Source organism: Nanorana parkeri, unplaced genomic scaffold (genome assembly GCF_000935625.1).
Source record: "Nanorana parkeri isolate BGI_ZX_2015 unplaced genomic scaffold, ASM93562v1 scaffold772, whole genome shotgun sequence".
NCBI classification, from domain to species: domain Eukaryota; kingdom Metazoa; phylum Chordata; class Amphibia; order Anura; family Dicroglossidae; genus Nanorana; species Nanorana parkeri.
Window position 1 is genome coordinate 439,517 of NW_017307040.1, and position 15,303 is coordinate 454,819.

At 46.4% G+C, this 15,303-nt stretch overlaps 1 protein-coding gene across 1 annotated transcript in view; it reads right to left on the reverse strand.

The window, feature by feature from the left end:
* LOC108793673 (melanin-concentrating hormone receptor 1-like) overlaps positions 1–15,303 on the reverse strand; it is a 24,241-nt gene that overhangs the window by 8,721 nt on the left and 217 nt on the right. Inside the window, exon 2 of the mRNA XM_018564683.1 lies at positions 8,870–8,966. Coding sequence (XP_018420185.1) covers positions 8,870–8,954 — 85 coding nt within the window. The 5' untranslated portion in view covers positions 8,955–8,966. The remainder of the gene's footprint in view (positions 1–8,869; positions 8,967–15,303) is intronic.

A 15,303-nucleotide genomic window follows, 5' to 3' on the forward strand; every position in this document is an offset into this window, starting at 1 on the left:
TTAAAATCATCTTATATTTATATTTAATTAGTTTTAGGGTTTATGACATTCAACACATTATATGTTGCGGGCGCTGCATAATTTGTAAATTATTTGTTTTGACCCCACGGTCGATTTTGCTGCAGCCTTCAAATTTAATTGGCACATTAGCACTTATACATTTTTCTAGGTCCAGCGCAGAATCACTTATAGCTATATACAAATCCCACATGCCTCTGGCTCAGGGAGTCATGCCTGTGGCCTGTCTTGCAATACCTCATGGGACTTTTATTTCTACAACAGCTACAATGCAGAGGTTGCCCGCCCATGGGTTACTGTGGGTTATTGCACTTAGCTAATATCCCTTTGTTCCTTCAGGGCCAGTGCACACCTAGGCGATTTATCGCGCGATATCGCGCAAAACACAGACTCGCATTGAATTCAATGGAGGCTGCTCACACCTCTGCGGTTTGTCGCGCGGCCAAAAATCACCTGTCGCACGAAAAGTTGCAGGAGCCTAGTTCGGGCGGTTGTCGCGCAGTTTGGGTCCCATAGACATCTCTATGCATTGAAAAACACGCGACAACCGCGTGGTTTACAATGAACAGTCGTGCGATCGAAAACGCGGCATCTGAATCGCCTAGGTGTGAACCTAGCATTACTGAATACAGATGTGTATGTTCAATACGGTACAATTGTCCTTGGCTCTTGGGGTCTCTTTGTTTGCTTTATGCTCAGTTCATGCTTTCAACTAGAGAGAGAGAGTCAGAAAGCAAGAGTCTTCTGTTCTCTGACACCATGAGGGCAGCCCTTATAAAATGTTTATTTAAAAAATAGAGGGCTTCCGTTAAAAAACTTCCACCCCGCCTATACACCGGACGAATGCTGTTTGTGCAGCACTAGTGCCCGTAGATGAAGCTGACGAGTATAGGAATTTCCCATACCCGTCAGCGCCATCTAGTTTTGCAAGTGAAGCCCAAAGATATAAATAATAAAAAGCAAAGACATCAGTCTAAAAACATGAATTTGACAAAATAACCAGAACCCATTATAGTTTTCCTTTCAGATCTTATTCATGTTTTGTTATATATTGTTTCCTAAATAGAATACTTGTCTACTTTTTGCTTTTTTTTTTCATTTCTTTGTTTATTCAAATGACAAAATTAAACATTTCGACGTCATACTTCAGTTACTTTTAAAGGTTAAAATAATTAATTAAAATAAAAAGCAAAATGTAAAACTAGTTATGTATATATATATTGTTGTATATATCCTTTTTTCTGTTTCTGGCAGCTGGCCGTCACCACATAACATAAAGCTATGCTGCACATAATGTGATTATGTTGAAGCAGAATCCGCGGACTAAAAACACTTTAATCTGTCGCCTGGACGTCGTGTACGGAGAAAAATGGCTGGAAATCCTTTTCTTTGCTGCTCTAATCTCATTTGCAAGCTGAAGCTTCCCCAGTGATGACCAGGAAGAGCGCCCCCCTCTGGCTGCCAATGAGTCCTATGGGAGTTTCTGCTATAGATTCCCTTTATGTTATGATTACAAATTCACCAATGCAAGTCTGGATATTACAGAGAGACTCTTACTAGATGAAAGGCTTTCAATGAATGTATTTATAGCTAAATCTCTAAGTCTCCCAACCACTTCTCCATCTTTCCTTTTATTCCCTTTCCGTGTAACTCCTCTATGCCTCCCAGCTCTCCCCATATATATCCGTCTGTTCACCCTTCTCTCTATATCTCCTTGTGTCTCCTCTCCTACCTATCCCCCTCTTCCTACATATATCCATCAATCCACCTTTCCCTCCCAGCCCCCTCTTGCCATATATATCCGTCTGTTCACCTTTCTCTCTATATCTCCATGTGTCCCCTGTCCCTCTAAGCCCCCTCTTCCCATATATGTCTACCTCCCCCCCACACACCTTATATCTCCATATATCCCCTCTCTCTCAGTCCACTCTTCCATCCCTCCACCTTTCATTCTATATCCCCATTGTTTCCCAACTCCCTCTCAGCCCCTTCCCACATATATCCATCCTGTCTCCCCTTTTACTCTATATCTCCCTGTGCCCCCTCCCCCACTCAGCCCTGTCTTCCTAAATATATATCCATCCTGCCCGCATCCCCACTTTTCACTCTATACCTTCATGTGTCCCCTCTCCCTCTCAGCCCCTTCTTCCCATATATATCTACCCCCCACCACCTTTCATTCTATATCTCCATATGTCCCCTCTCTCTCTCTAAGCCCCCTCTTCCCATATATGTCTACCTCCCCCCCACACACCCTTCACTCTATATCTCCATATATCCCCTCTCTCTCAGTCCACTTTTCCCATATGTGTCCCCTCTCAGCCCCTTCTTCCCATATATATCTACCCCCCACCACCTTTCATTCTATATCTCCATATGTCCCCTCTCTCTCTCTTAGTCCACTTTTCCCATATGTGTCCCCTCTCAGCCCCTTCTTCCCATATATATCTACCCCCCACCACCTTTCATTCTATATCTCCATATGTCCCCTCTCTCTCTCTTAGTCCACTTTTCCCATATATATCCATCCTCCCAACTTTCACTCTATACCTCCATGTGTCCCCTCTCTTCCCCCTTTTTCTATATACTGTATGTCTATCCTTCCCACCTTTCACGCTATATCTTCATGTGTTCCCTGTCCCTCCCAGCCCCTTCTCCTATATACAATATATCCATCCCTCCACCTTTTAGCCCCCTTTTCCAATATATATCTGTCTCTCTATGTATCCCCTCTCCCTGTCAGCTTCCTCCATCCATACATCTATCCCCCAACTTCTCAGAGAGACAGAGGTGAGTGTCATGGAGTTTATGTCCAAAAACTGAAATATCATTTTGGGTGTGCTGATCCTCAAAGCCATTATAACTAAGCCTTCCCCTCCATATACACAGATATTCCTCTGCTCAGTGGCTCCGCTCCCCCTGGATGGATGGTAATGACATGACGTATGAGTGACTTATGTGGCCTGGGTAAGTACGGCTTGGACTCTGCAGGAGGGAATGCGGTATGGTACCCATCCTTTGAACATGTGAACTTCTGAAGCCATCAACTCCTCTGGGCAGTCTTTGAAAAAAGTCTACAGCCTGAAAGTCACAGAATTCTATATTGTTACATCCAGAATGATAGTGAGATGAATCAGTAATCTGCGTCTATTGCAAGAGGGAATAAAATATGTTACAACAAGACCGCTACTTTTGTTTTCTTTTTAATAGTAGTTACATTTATTGTTAAACAATAAAACGGGGAAGGGAAGGTATATGCACAATATCTCCAATATGATCAATGTGAATGGGGGTCCCCTAACTATTGTATACAAGACAGACAAGTAACTATAGGCGGTATGCAGTCATCAATTTATGTATATATAGTTACAATATATATATATATATACTAATGGTAGCAGCCATGACTGCTGCATGTAGAGAATACAGTGACAGTTCAATTGAATGCATGTCATTGTGTCTGCAACAGATCTATCTCAATGCGTTTTATATACAGTATAACATACACACATACATAACACACATTATGCAGCTCCATCTGACACCCTCTCCTTGCCTCCCAGGCCACTGCTGCCCCTCCTGTGAGCTCAGGACCTGCATCACAGGTGTTGGCGGGTAGAGAGACCGTTCGCCAATCTCCTCCCTGCTGAATGGGGCTGGAAGCGACGCTGATTGCATCACTTCCGGTTCCTCAGGTGTCATTCCCTGGCTAGAGAAGCCGCAGAAGAAGCTATTCAAGCCTCATCTGTGCTCAAATAGCTTCTTTGCAGTGGAAAGGTGACACTAGGGGTCTAACAGACCTCTAATGTCACCTTAAAGAGAACCTGTCAGCACTAATATAGTATCACATAGGGGTCTTGTGATCCCCCCTATGTGATAGCAATAAAAAAAACTAAAAAAAGTTTAAAAATATATTTAAAAATGCAAAAAAAAGTTAACACCCCCCTCCCCCCACGTTAGGTATCACCACATGCGCCAGAGTGAGAGCAATAATTCTAGGGCCAATGTTCACCTCTAAGGGCTTTTATAGCATCGCCCCTGGGGCAATTTGGGGTGCCGTATATTGTTGCCGTTTAATGGACGCGCCCAATTCTTTAGCTTGGCATGTACATGGGTATCGGTTTACTCAGCACAACCTCATCTTTTATATTGTGTATTATATCGTGTTTTTGTGCACTAAAATTAACTTCAGTGTAAATGTTACTGAAATTTGGGGTTTGATAAAGTGTTGCGACGTAAAATTTGCAACTGCCGCCATTTTAGTCTACAAGGTCTCGGCTTTCAGGAAATATGTGACTCTCGGGGGTTTTAAGTAATTTTCAGGCCGGAGATGAGACACTGACGTCAGTGAAAGCGGAGTGCACTTAGTATAATGTTCATTAGTGAGATACGGCATCGGTGAGGGGTAGCCATGCACAGCAGATAGGCGCAAGCAAAGTGGCAGATGAAGAATGACTGCAGGGAACGGGTAACTAATAGCCAATATAAAGGATAACTAGAGGACAACCATGAACGTTGCTGATCGTGAGGCAATGAACGGCTTAGGCTGCCTTAGGCATATGGGAATGACATTGGTCCTCTAACAGACTCTTCTATCTCTATAACATACAATATACCATGGCTACCTCTATTACATACAAGTTTGAGTCACCATTGGACCATAGGCCCCACCTAAAATGAGCCTGTAGCAAAAGTGGAGGTGTATTATTTATTCTGTATCATCTGAGCAACAGAGAGACTTACACTGAGTGGCCAGATTATTATGACCACCTGACGTTTGTAGGTAAATTAGCTATAATTTGGCTCTGAAGTTTCTAGAGGGCCAGACCATTATAAATAGGGGAGGGGCCAGACCATTATAAATAGGGAAGCAGGTTGTTTACCACGACAGTAGAAGGGATTTTGTTCTGAAGATACGGGGAAACAACGCGATTTAACAGCCTTTGAACGTGGGATGATTGTTGGCGCTCGGAGCCATGGAGCGAGTATCAGCAAAACAGCAGAATTCGTTAAATGTTCAAGAGCAGCTCATTGTTAAAGTGTTTAAAGACCGGACTGTCAGCCGAAAATCTGGGTCTGAATGTGCGAATTGTGGCCGTCAGCGACTAGTCAATGTTAGGGCAGAACGGAGAGTGGCAAGACTGGTACAAGACAACAGAAGGGCAACAGTGCCGTGTCAGATTCCTCGCATCACCTTTCATCATCTCGTGGAGTCATGAGGCAGCCCAACGAAGTACTGATAGGGTGGTCATAATAATCTGGCCACTCAGTGCATGACATGATGGTGGCCCTGTTGGCACTTTTTGACTTTTGTCAAAAAAGGTGGCTGAAAAGTTGTCGCCCGAACTGTGACTGCAGCCAATCAGCTTCAGTCACAATTTGGCTATTCTCACAGCCACGGTCACAGGCTGCCTAAATATAATAGCCGTCAGGGTAGATTCCCCGATCCATCCGGGCTGAAGGAGAAAAATCACAAAGTATATGACCAGCCTAAGATGAGAATTTAACTCACTTATGTCCTTTCACTTCCTGTTGTGTCTCCAGGATAGGAAATAAAGGCAAATGTCCTAAATGGGGACACAGGCAGCCATAACTCCTGGCTGGGATTCTTACCATTTGCTCCTCTGTTCTAATCTAAAAAAAAAGAAAAAGGTTTGGGCTATAGATGCACTTTAACAGATAGTCTAGAAATCAAGGGTAGTCAAATTCCGGCCCTCCAGCTGTTGTGGAACTACAAGTCCCATAAGGCATTGCAAGACTGACAGCCGCGGGCATGACTCCCAGAGCCATGAGGTAATTTGTAGTTTTAACACAGCTGGAGGGCCATAGTTTGGCTACCCCTGGTCTACAGGGACATTTGCTTTTCCCATCCTCATTAAATCCCTGTGCAGGTCTGTACACCCCATCTTGATGTGCCCATATGTGTCCAGGCTTGGTCAAAAAAGACAAAAAATAAGCTAAAAAGCAAAAACAACAATAAATGTTGCGCTTTGCTTCCTCCCCCGATTTCATTGTGGTGTCCTAGGCATTGGCCGAGCCCTGCGTCATAATAAATGTGATCTTATATTAAACATATATTATAATTGGTCGTTAGGGATGACCCCGGTATAATGTTCCAGCGTTTGTATGTCTCCTCCTGTAATAGGTACTCGCCAGTCCCGTCCCCTCACCTGGGTCTTTTCCATCACTGCTGGGTTTAGGACTAATTACTCACCATGTCGAGTCTGCTGAGGCGCCAATTCATTATCAGAGCATTAATTAGAGTTACAGATGTCATTACTGGGAAATATTCGATCAGGAGGGAAGAGAAGAAAATTAGACGGCGGGAGCAGTTGGGTAGGAGCCCGGATAAGGAGCTTTTATCTCCTCATGATACTAGATGCTGAACACAGACTACAAAACAGCAAAACGGGGGCTGAGCGCATGAGCCCAGAGACATATAAATGGTAAAGCAAATGGCGCTTAATGAATCAATATGTCTGCCGCCGCTTACAGAAAGACCAAAGAGTGGCGCATCAGTAGTACATCACAACGACACCTTCGTAGCATTTTTTTACCTTAATTTTCTGGCTGTTCTGCAGTTTCTCCATTGTGTTCCCTTTTTACTCCCTTCTTTTGTACGGCCCTTCACGTCCCCCTGTCCTAGCCCCACCCACTGCTCCAAAGATACAAGTAGAAAGGTAAGAAATGTTTTTTCACAAAGATGAACACATTTTATTATTGTAGCCCCCACCACCATTGATGCAGTGACTACTAGACATATACTGATTGCCAGAGCTGCAGTCGGGATGGCTGAATTATAACTGGCGTGTATCTGGTGTTCTGGCATTGATTGTACTTGCCCGAGTGGGGTGTGACTCTGCTGCAGTGTGGAGCAACCAATGGGAGGACTTTATGAGTGTGTGTGTGTCTTGTCAGCCAATCACTGGTAGTTTCATGGCCAGTGGTGCATGCTGGTACAGGGCATATATACTCAGAGGAATTGCCATGTGCTCAGTCTAGTTCCAGCCATGGGTTAGTCCTAGTCAGGGTGCTGTCCAGCCTGCCCCCCCTGGATTTGACCCGGCTTGTCTCTGAACCCTGCTTTTCTGCCGCCTGCCTTCTGACCCCTGCCTGTTTGACTATCCTTGACTTGACTACCCTTCTGCATTCCCATTTGGCTCAGCTTGCCCGCATGGTTCCAATTCAGCTTTCCTGTGACCACGTCTCTGCACCTCGTTGCCTGCCAGTTGCTGGCCCGGTCCGTCTGACTCCGATTTCGTCTTCTCTGCTGCCACCAGGTCTGCTGCTGATCATCTGGTATCCTGCATCCATCTACTCGCATCACCTCACCAGCACCAGCAGGTCTTCATCAGCTACAGGCACTCATGCCTCTCCATGTTCGGTGCATGCATTCCCTGTACCATCTCCAGGGGTGCTCTGACGAGAGCTGCAAGGGTGAGTCTACCCCATCACTTCAGGTCATACCAGGTATGGCACACCCTGCCACTTGCCAGCATGCTGCAGAGAAGGACCTTTGCTCTCTGCATGGAAGCAGTGGCCTCTCTGCAGAGGTCCGACACACTCCCCCGCTCTCCTCTGTGGAAGCAGTGGTCTCTCAGCAAAAGTCCAACAGGCTTCCCTCTGAGTTAAAGCTTCTCCAATCAGCAGGAAGCCTGAGCTGCTGATTAAAGAGCTCTAGCTTTGACTTAGCGGGAGGTATGCAAGTTATACATTTTAATGGCAGGAACAATTTCAGAACTGCAGCCCCCGCTATATCATGTCACTGGAATGAATTCTTTGTTTATTTAAAACGCCTGACTTCAATAAATATTAATTTAAAAAGCTCCCAGGAAATGAAAAGAAGAAGATTGAATCTTATATGCCGAGCGGGAGGAAATTAATTAATCTGATGGCTGATATTGAAAAAACGGACCGACACAGAATTTTCTGGGGACAAATTGGTTAAAACCAGAACTGTTCCTGGAAATCAGCAATGACCAGCAACTATGTATAAGAGGAGCTTGGTAAAGACAAAGGTCAGCTGTATCATAACAGGGAATCCGCCCGGTCATGTTCACATGGTACTTTCATTTTGCTTTCCTCCCCAGTGACACGTCACCCCCTCCCCCTTGGTGTATACCAAGATGTACTTAAAGATGGTGGCGCGCCTGCGCAGAACACACTGGCGGCTGATATGGCCACCGCTCGTTCAGCATGTGACGTCACACTGAAAATGTGTGCCGGCGTGTTCTGCACAGGCGCGTGGCCATCTTTGACTATATCTTGGTATGCGCCAAGATGACAGCGTCCGTATGTTCGGGCGCCACCATCTTGGTGTATGCCAAGATATAGTCAAAGATGGCGGCGTGCCTGCCAATATGGCCGCTGCGCATTCTGTAGACTAATTTATGAATGCCTGAATATAGTTTTAGTATATATTCAGCCATATAATAAATTTGTTATTTCGGATTCGGACGAACCGCAGAATCAACTGAATTTCGTTGATTTGCAGGTTCGTCCGAATGCACATGTCTATTGCCTATATCCTCCGAAAACGTCTGCTGGACTTCATACCAACCTGTAGCAATCTCATCCTTTTACATACTATCATTCAGCAGCGTCTGTAGATTTCAGATGAGCTATTGAGCTCTGTAACCAGCTTTCTATCCAGCAGATAAATACCGCCTGAAATACAGAAGGCAGAAGCTCCGCCTCCTGCATCGGAATACAAATGTGAACTATTCATATGTAATATTTCAGATTTGATGTTTTAGTCTTCACCATTATATAAAAAAGGGAAATTTAAATGAAAAGGTAAAAAAACAAAAGCGATATATTTCCTCTAAGAAAAGATCTTGTTGTGACGCACCTGCAGACGGAGACCCCGTAGCGGTCAGATTGGAGTCATTGCAATCACAGAGGCCCAGCCGCATCCCGCTGTCAATCTCCGCCATGTTTTTGGAGCCCTGGAGAAAAGAAAAAACACATGAGTGGCCAGGCTGGATTTGTGAATCATATCAGTTGTATGAACGAAGGGGATTCAATGGTTTCCCTTTCTTCTTAAAGTGCGTATATTAGCAAATTAAAAAACAAAACACACTCAGAACATCTCTCCATCACATGCACATTTCCCGGGTTCAAATCCCGATAGAAATAGAAAATACAGAAAAATGCCCATTAATCTGCCGGAAATTCAGTGCGCTCCTGACTTCCTGTACTGAGCTGATGATGCTGTCTATATTGCAATCCCAGAGCAGCATTGTCAGCCCCGCCTACTGGACTACAAAACTCCACCCATCCACCATCGCTCTTCTATTCCCCAGATGTAAACTTTGATTTCTGACCAGTGCTGCTGCCTTGACTCCCAATAGCCACACCCACCTATGTGTAGCAAAGGGGCTCTTGGAAGATATAGTTCTGGAGCTCATTTTTGGGCTTGGCCCCTTAGTTCCAGTGAAGGGAACTCTTAAGACATCAGCACACCAAGACATTTTGGACAATTTCATGCTCCCAACTTTGTGAGAACAGTTTGGGGATGGCCCGTTCCTGTTCCAACATGACTGCGCACCAGTGTACAAAGCAAGGTCCATGAAGACATGGATGGGGGAGTTTGGGGTGGAGGAACCTGATTGGCCTGCACAGAGGCCTGACCTCAACCCGATAGAACACCTTTGGGATGAATTAGAGCGGAGACTGCGAGCCCGGCCTTCTCCTCCAACATCAGTACCTGACCTCAAAATGGTCCAACATTCCCATAGACACACTCCTAAACCTTGTGGACGCCTTCCCAGAAGAGTTGAAGCTGTTATAGCGGCAAAGGGCGGAGTCAACCCAATACTGAACCCTACAGACTAAGACTGGGATGCCATAAGAGTTCATGTGCGTGTGAAGGCCGGCATCCCAATACTTTTGGTAATATAGTGTATATAGCATATGTAAAATGATACATTATAATTTATGCATAGAAACAAGACGTGTAACATGTGAACACGTGATGATCTAATACCTTCCGTCTGATCTCCTTTACATGTATGTAAAAGACAGAAAAGAGCTATAAATAGAAACGGAGGATGACAATGACAACCTCGGCCCCAGATATGACCGGTATTGTAGGTACGTCACTATACAGTCTTCCCGGATAGAATGTACAGCGGGCCTCACATCATATTTATATTTTTCATGTTACATGCATGCATGCATGCTTATGTCTGATGTATTGCCTCCCGCAGAGATGACAGTACGTCCCCTGACAATGTCTCCAGTTGCTTTTCTCTCCAGAACGGCAGCACCGTCTTTGCATAGACATCACCCTGGACTGAGAAGCCGGCTCAGTGAAGACACGGTCGTGTAAATGCTGATGTCTGTGCAGTTCTTGACTGTGTTCAGAAATGTCTGACTCAGATCAGCCCCCTGCTGCTGCAGCCTTTCACCTTGTGACTTGCTGCAAGTTTACAATGTACAGTCTGATCATTGGAGGGGAGGAGACTGAGGAAATGCTTCCTGCTGCCTGCAAAAGACTGATCACTGGGGGAGGGGAGACTGAGGAAATGCTTCCTGCTGCCTGCAGCAGACTGATCACTGGGGGATGGGAGACTGAGGAAATGCTTCCTGCTGCCTGCAGAAGACTGATCACTGGGGCAGGGGAGACTGGGGAAATGCTTCCTGCTGCCTGCAAAAGACTGATCACTGGGGGAGGGGAGACTCTGAAATGCTTCCTCCTGCCTGCAGAAGACTGATCACTGGGGGAGGGGAGACTGAGGAAATGCTTCCTCCTGCCTGCAGAAGACTGATCACTGGGGGAGGGGAGACTGAGGAAATGCTTCCTCCTGCCTGCAGAAGACTGATCACTGGGGGAGGGGAGACTGAGGAAATGCTTCCTCCTGCCTGCAGAAGACTGATCACTGGGGGAGGGGAGACTGAGGAAATGCTTCCTCCTGCCTGCAGAAGACTGATCACTGGGGGAGGGGAGACTGAGGAAATGCTTCCTCCTGCCTGCAGAAGACTGATCACTGGGGGAGGGGAGACTGAGGAAATGCTTCCTCCTGCCTGCAGAAGACTGATCACTGGGGGAGGGGAGACTGAGGAAATGCTTCCTCCTGCCTGCAGAAGACTGATCACTGGGGGAGGGGAGACTGAGGAAATGCTTCCTCCTGCCTGCAGAAGACTGATCACTGGGGGAGGGGAGACTGAGGAAATGCTTCCTCCTGCCTGCAGAAGACTGATCACTGGGGGAGGGGAGACTGAGGAAATGCTTCCTGCTGCCTGCAGAAGACTGATCACTGGGGCAGGGGAGACTGGGGAAATGCTTCCTGCTGCCTGCAAAAGACTGATCACTGGGGGAGGGGAGACTCTGAAATGCTTCCTCCTGCCTGCAGAAGACAGATCACTGGGGGAGGGGAGACTCTGAAATGCTTCCTCATGCTGAAGCCGTGTCCCGGGATCACACCATCAACCTTTTCTGAGTTGCTGCACATGCTCGGTAACATGAAAAGTAATTCATTGCAGGAATTGTGGGTGCAAAAACGTGGTCCCTGCATATTTGGAGGCGGAGTCTGTGCAGGATCAAGCCAGACAGTGCGCATGATTGGCAGTTCACTTATATTTAGAGGCGGAGTCTGTGCAGGACCAACCCAGACATTGGGCATGATGGGCGGTCCACACATATTTAGAGTTGAGGTCGGTGCAGGAGCAACATGGGCATTGAGCATGATGGGTGGTCCACCCATATTTAGAGGCGGAGTCTAGGCAGGACCAACCTGGATAATGGGCATGAGTCTTGGCTGGTCGGAACTAACAGACAGTGGGCATGATGGGCGGTCCACACATATTTAGAGGCGGAGTCTGTGCAGCACCAACCCGGACATTGGGCATGATGGGCAGTCCACACATATTTAGAGGCGGGGTCTGGGCCGAACAACCCTGGACAGTGTGCATGATGGGCGGTCCACACATTTAGAGGCGGGGTCTGGGTGGAACAAACCCATAAAGTGGGCGTAATTTGGATGCTCCCACCCAGAAAGTGGGTGGAGTAAATGAAGACCATGGGCGTGATTATATCCGGGACCATGATGTTGTATGAGAACGGGTTACATCTACTTTAACCCTTTATTGCTCTACACCAATCCTCCGGGTGCCCCCCATATACACAAAGCAGGGACAGATCATGAAACAATTCCATTGTATGATTTTTTTGGCAAATTTGGTAAAAACAATAAACTTTGCGTTTCCTAATCTGAACCTGACGCTCTAGGAGTATAAGAGCTGCTGACTTGTGACCTCCAGATGCAGGGCCGTAGCTACCATGGGGCGAGTGAGGCACTCGCCTCAGGCACAGCTGAGAGAGGGCGCAGCCAGGACTGGCCTGGCTTCGCCCCTGTTGTCATGGGGAGCACAAGGCGCCATTGGCAACAGGGGCGCCAGGCGGCCAACACAGCCGCGGCTCGGCAGGGAGAAGAGGAACGTCACAGGCTCCAGCTTCTCCTCGGATCCCCGCTGCTCTCCCCCCACCTGTATGGGCAGAGGACTCGCTGTCCTCAATCTCTTTTTCTATTTCAAATGGGAAATGTTAGGGGTCTGTTTAGACCCCCGATATTTCCCCAAAGCTCCCCAACAGTAAACCTCCCCCCCCCCCACACACACACACATGCTGGAGACAGGGAGCATGATGTCACATACCGCAAATGTCTGTTGGGGGGCACAACTTTATGTTCTTGCCTCGGGCGCAAAAGGAGCTAGCTACAGCTCTGTCCAGATGTTAGTCAGTGACCTGGAACAAGCATGTGGCCAGTGAAGCATCGGGACCCCAGCACATAGTACAGGACAGTGACTCACGTAGTACTAAAGCATGGACAGTGATGAGCGCTGTGCTACGTCTATGGGGATCTATTCCGCCTGGAGGGGAAATGTTCCGATTGTCCCCGTGCTGCGCTGTCTCCCTGCAGATGAGAAGAGTTATCTAGTTCTGACAACGCAGTGTTGATGAAGACGCAGCGTTCCGTGTATCTACATAGCAACCAGCGCAGTCCTTTTACTCAGGAACAAAATATATCCCATGCAACCTATACATACTGGCACAGAATACTACTGGCAAAGCGAAATATTTCACCACCCTGCTTCACAGTATCAGACCTGGGGCATGACACTTAAAGCAGAACTGAGTCCAGGATGTGCCAAAATTAACCCTTCGAGTGGGGCTACCCCTGCACTGCAAGGGTTAACTGCTTGTTTGTTTTTTTCTTCTAGGGGTCGCAATAAAGAAAATATACTTACCTGATCCTCTGTCCTGCGGCAGTCAGCGTTCACCTCTCTGCTCCGGCTGTGGTATGTCCCTCAGTGTCCTCCTATCTAATGCAAGTACACGGACCTGTATTAGACTTGATGATGTCACGGGTCCTTAGATCGCCGGAGCCTGGGGGAAGAAGAGGCTGTGGTGACCGGTGTAGCAGCCAGGCGGGATTGAGGGTCAGGTGAGTATATCTTCTTTATTCTATCCCCTAGACCGGGGCTGACCGACTCCGGCCCTCCAGCTGTTGTGGAACTACAAGTCCCATAGGCATAGCAGTTACTGACCGTTACAGGCATGATCCCCCAGAGGCAGAGGCATGTTGGGAGTTGTAGTTATAACACAACTGGTAGGTTGGAGTTGCCCACCCCTAGACCAAAACGAGCAGCTAACCCCTGCAGTGCTGGGGTAGCCCTACTGCAAGGGTTAATTCTTGCATATCCTGGAATGATGCTTTAAAGCAGATCGATAGCCAGACCAGTCAACACGAGTCAGGTAAAGCGCTGCCGTGCTTCCACTTTTTATTCCATCTCAGGGCTGCTGATCTCCTGCAGCCTCTTTCAAGTCGCTTCCTGTCTACATTCACAGCACCTTATTCCTCAGGGCCGCTTACTGAAGGAGACCATGCTGGACCTCGCCTGTGCAATGTGTGCCGACACCAGCGAAGGACAGGCTGACAACAAGGGATTTTCAGCTACCAAGTACCGTGCTCAGTACAAGTATAAGTACAGATACACTCGCAGCCTTCCCCTCTCATCTGTCACAGAGGAGTTCCGGCACGGTGCTGTGCTAGAACTCCTGTATTGAAGGCGACAGGTTCAATAAAGAGGACCTGTCACCTCCAAATGCTATCACACAGGGGCTTGTTAGCTCCCGTGTGATAGCAATAAAGTTAAGTTTAAAAAAAAAAAATTGTTAAGCAAATAATTAAATAAATAAAAATTTAAAAAAAATAAGAAATAATTAAAATAAAAAAATTAAAAGGTGATTAAAAAGTAAAAAATAATAACAAAACAATTATAAGAAAAATAAGTAATAAGTAAACAATAATAAGATAAAAAAATCATGAAAAATAAAAAAGTAAAAGATAAGATAAATAACTAGGGTTGCACAGATACCAAGTATCGTGCTCGGTACGAGTACATGTACCGATACTTTTGAGCTCCAAGACTAGACTAGAGAAAAACTCAGAAGTTAGGAGGCCGCTGTCATATGTAAGGAGCACACGGAGCTCCTGGGATTTGTACATCTCTGTTTTAATGTACGGTTTTGTTTTTATAAATAAAGGGATGCACAGATACCAGTTTCCAAGTACCGATACTTGTCCAAGTACTCACAGATACAAGTACTGATACATTTTTGTTTATTGTCATGTGACAGTTTTTCTAAAACAATACAGACTAATGATTTCAGGACAGCGGTGCCCGGTCCCAGCTGCAACCGCTGCAACCCTGGGAGTTCTCATGAACATGACAAGTATCGGCACTGGTATCTGGACATCCCTACAGACAACGCAACAGTGCAATTGGGAGACGGGGACAGAGTGTTGTCACCCTATAACAGGAAGTGCCGGAACAAGGTCATCAGGGATCATACATACAATATATTCAGTATATTAGATTGTAAGCTCTCGGGGGCAGGGCCCTCCTTACCATCTTGTCTTAAATTGTATTGTGATTGTAATGCCTTCCTTATATTGTAAAGCGCTGCACAAACTGTTGGCGCTATATAAATCCTGTATAATAATAATATATATAATTACAATAAACAATTTTAGAATGAAGCTAACGTGATATTTGAATGGCTGATTTTGGAGTTACTATTAAAGAAGAACTCCGGGCATGTCACTAATGAACCCTTGCGGTGGGGCTACTCCTCCTGGTATAAAATAAAGACGATATACTGACCCGATCCTCGATTCCTCCCGGCTGCTTCACCAGTCCCTGCAGCCTCTTCTTCCCCTGGGCTCCAGAGGTCTAAGGGTCCGTGACATCATCACGTCTAATGCAAGCTACATTAGA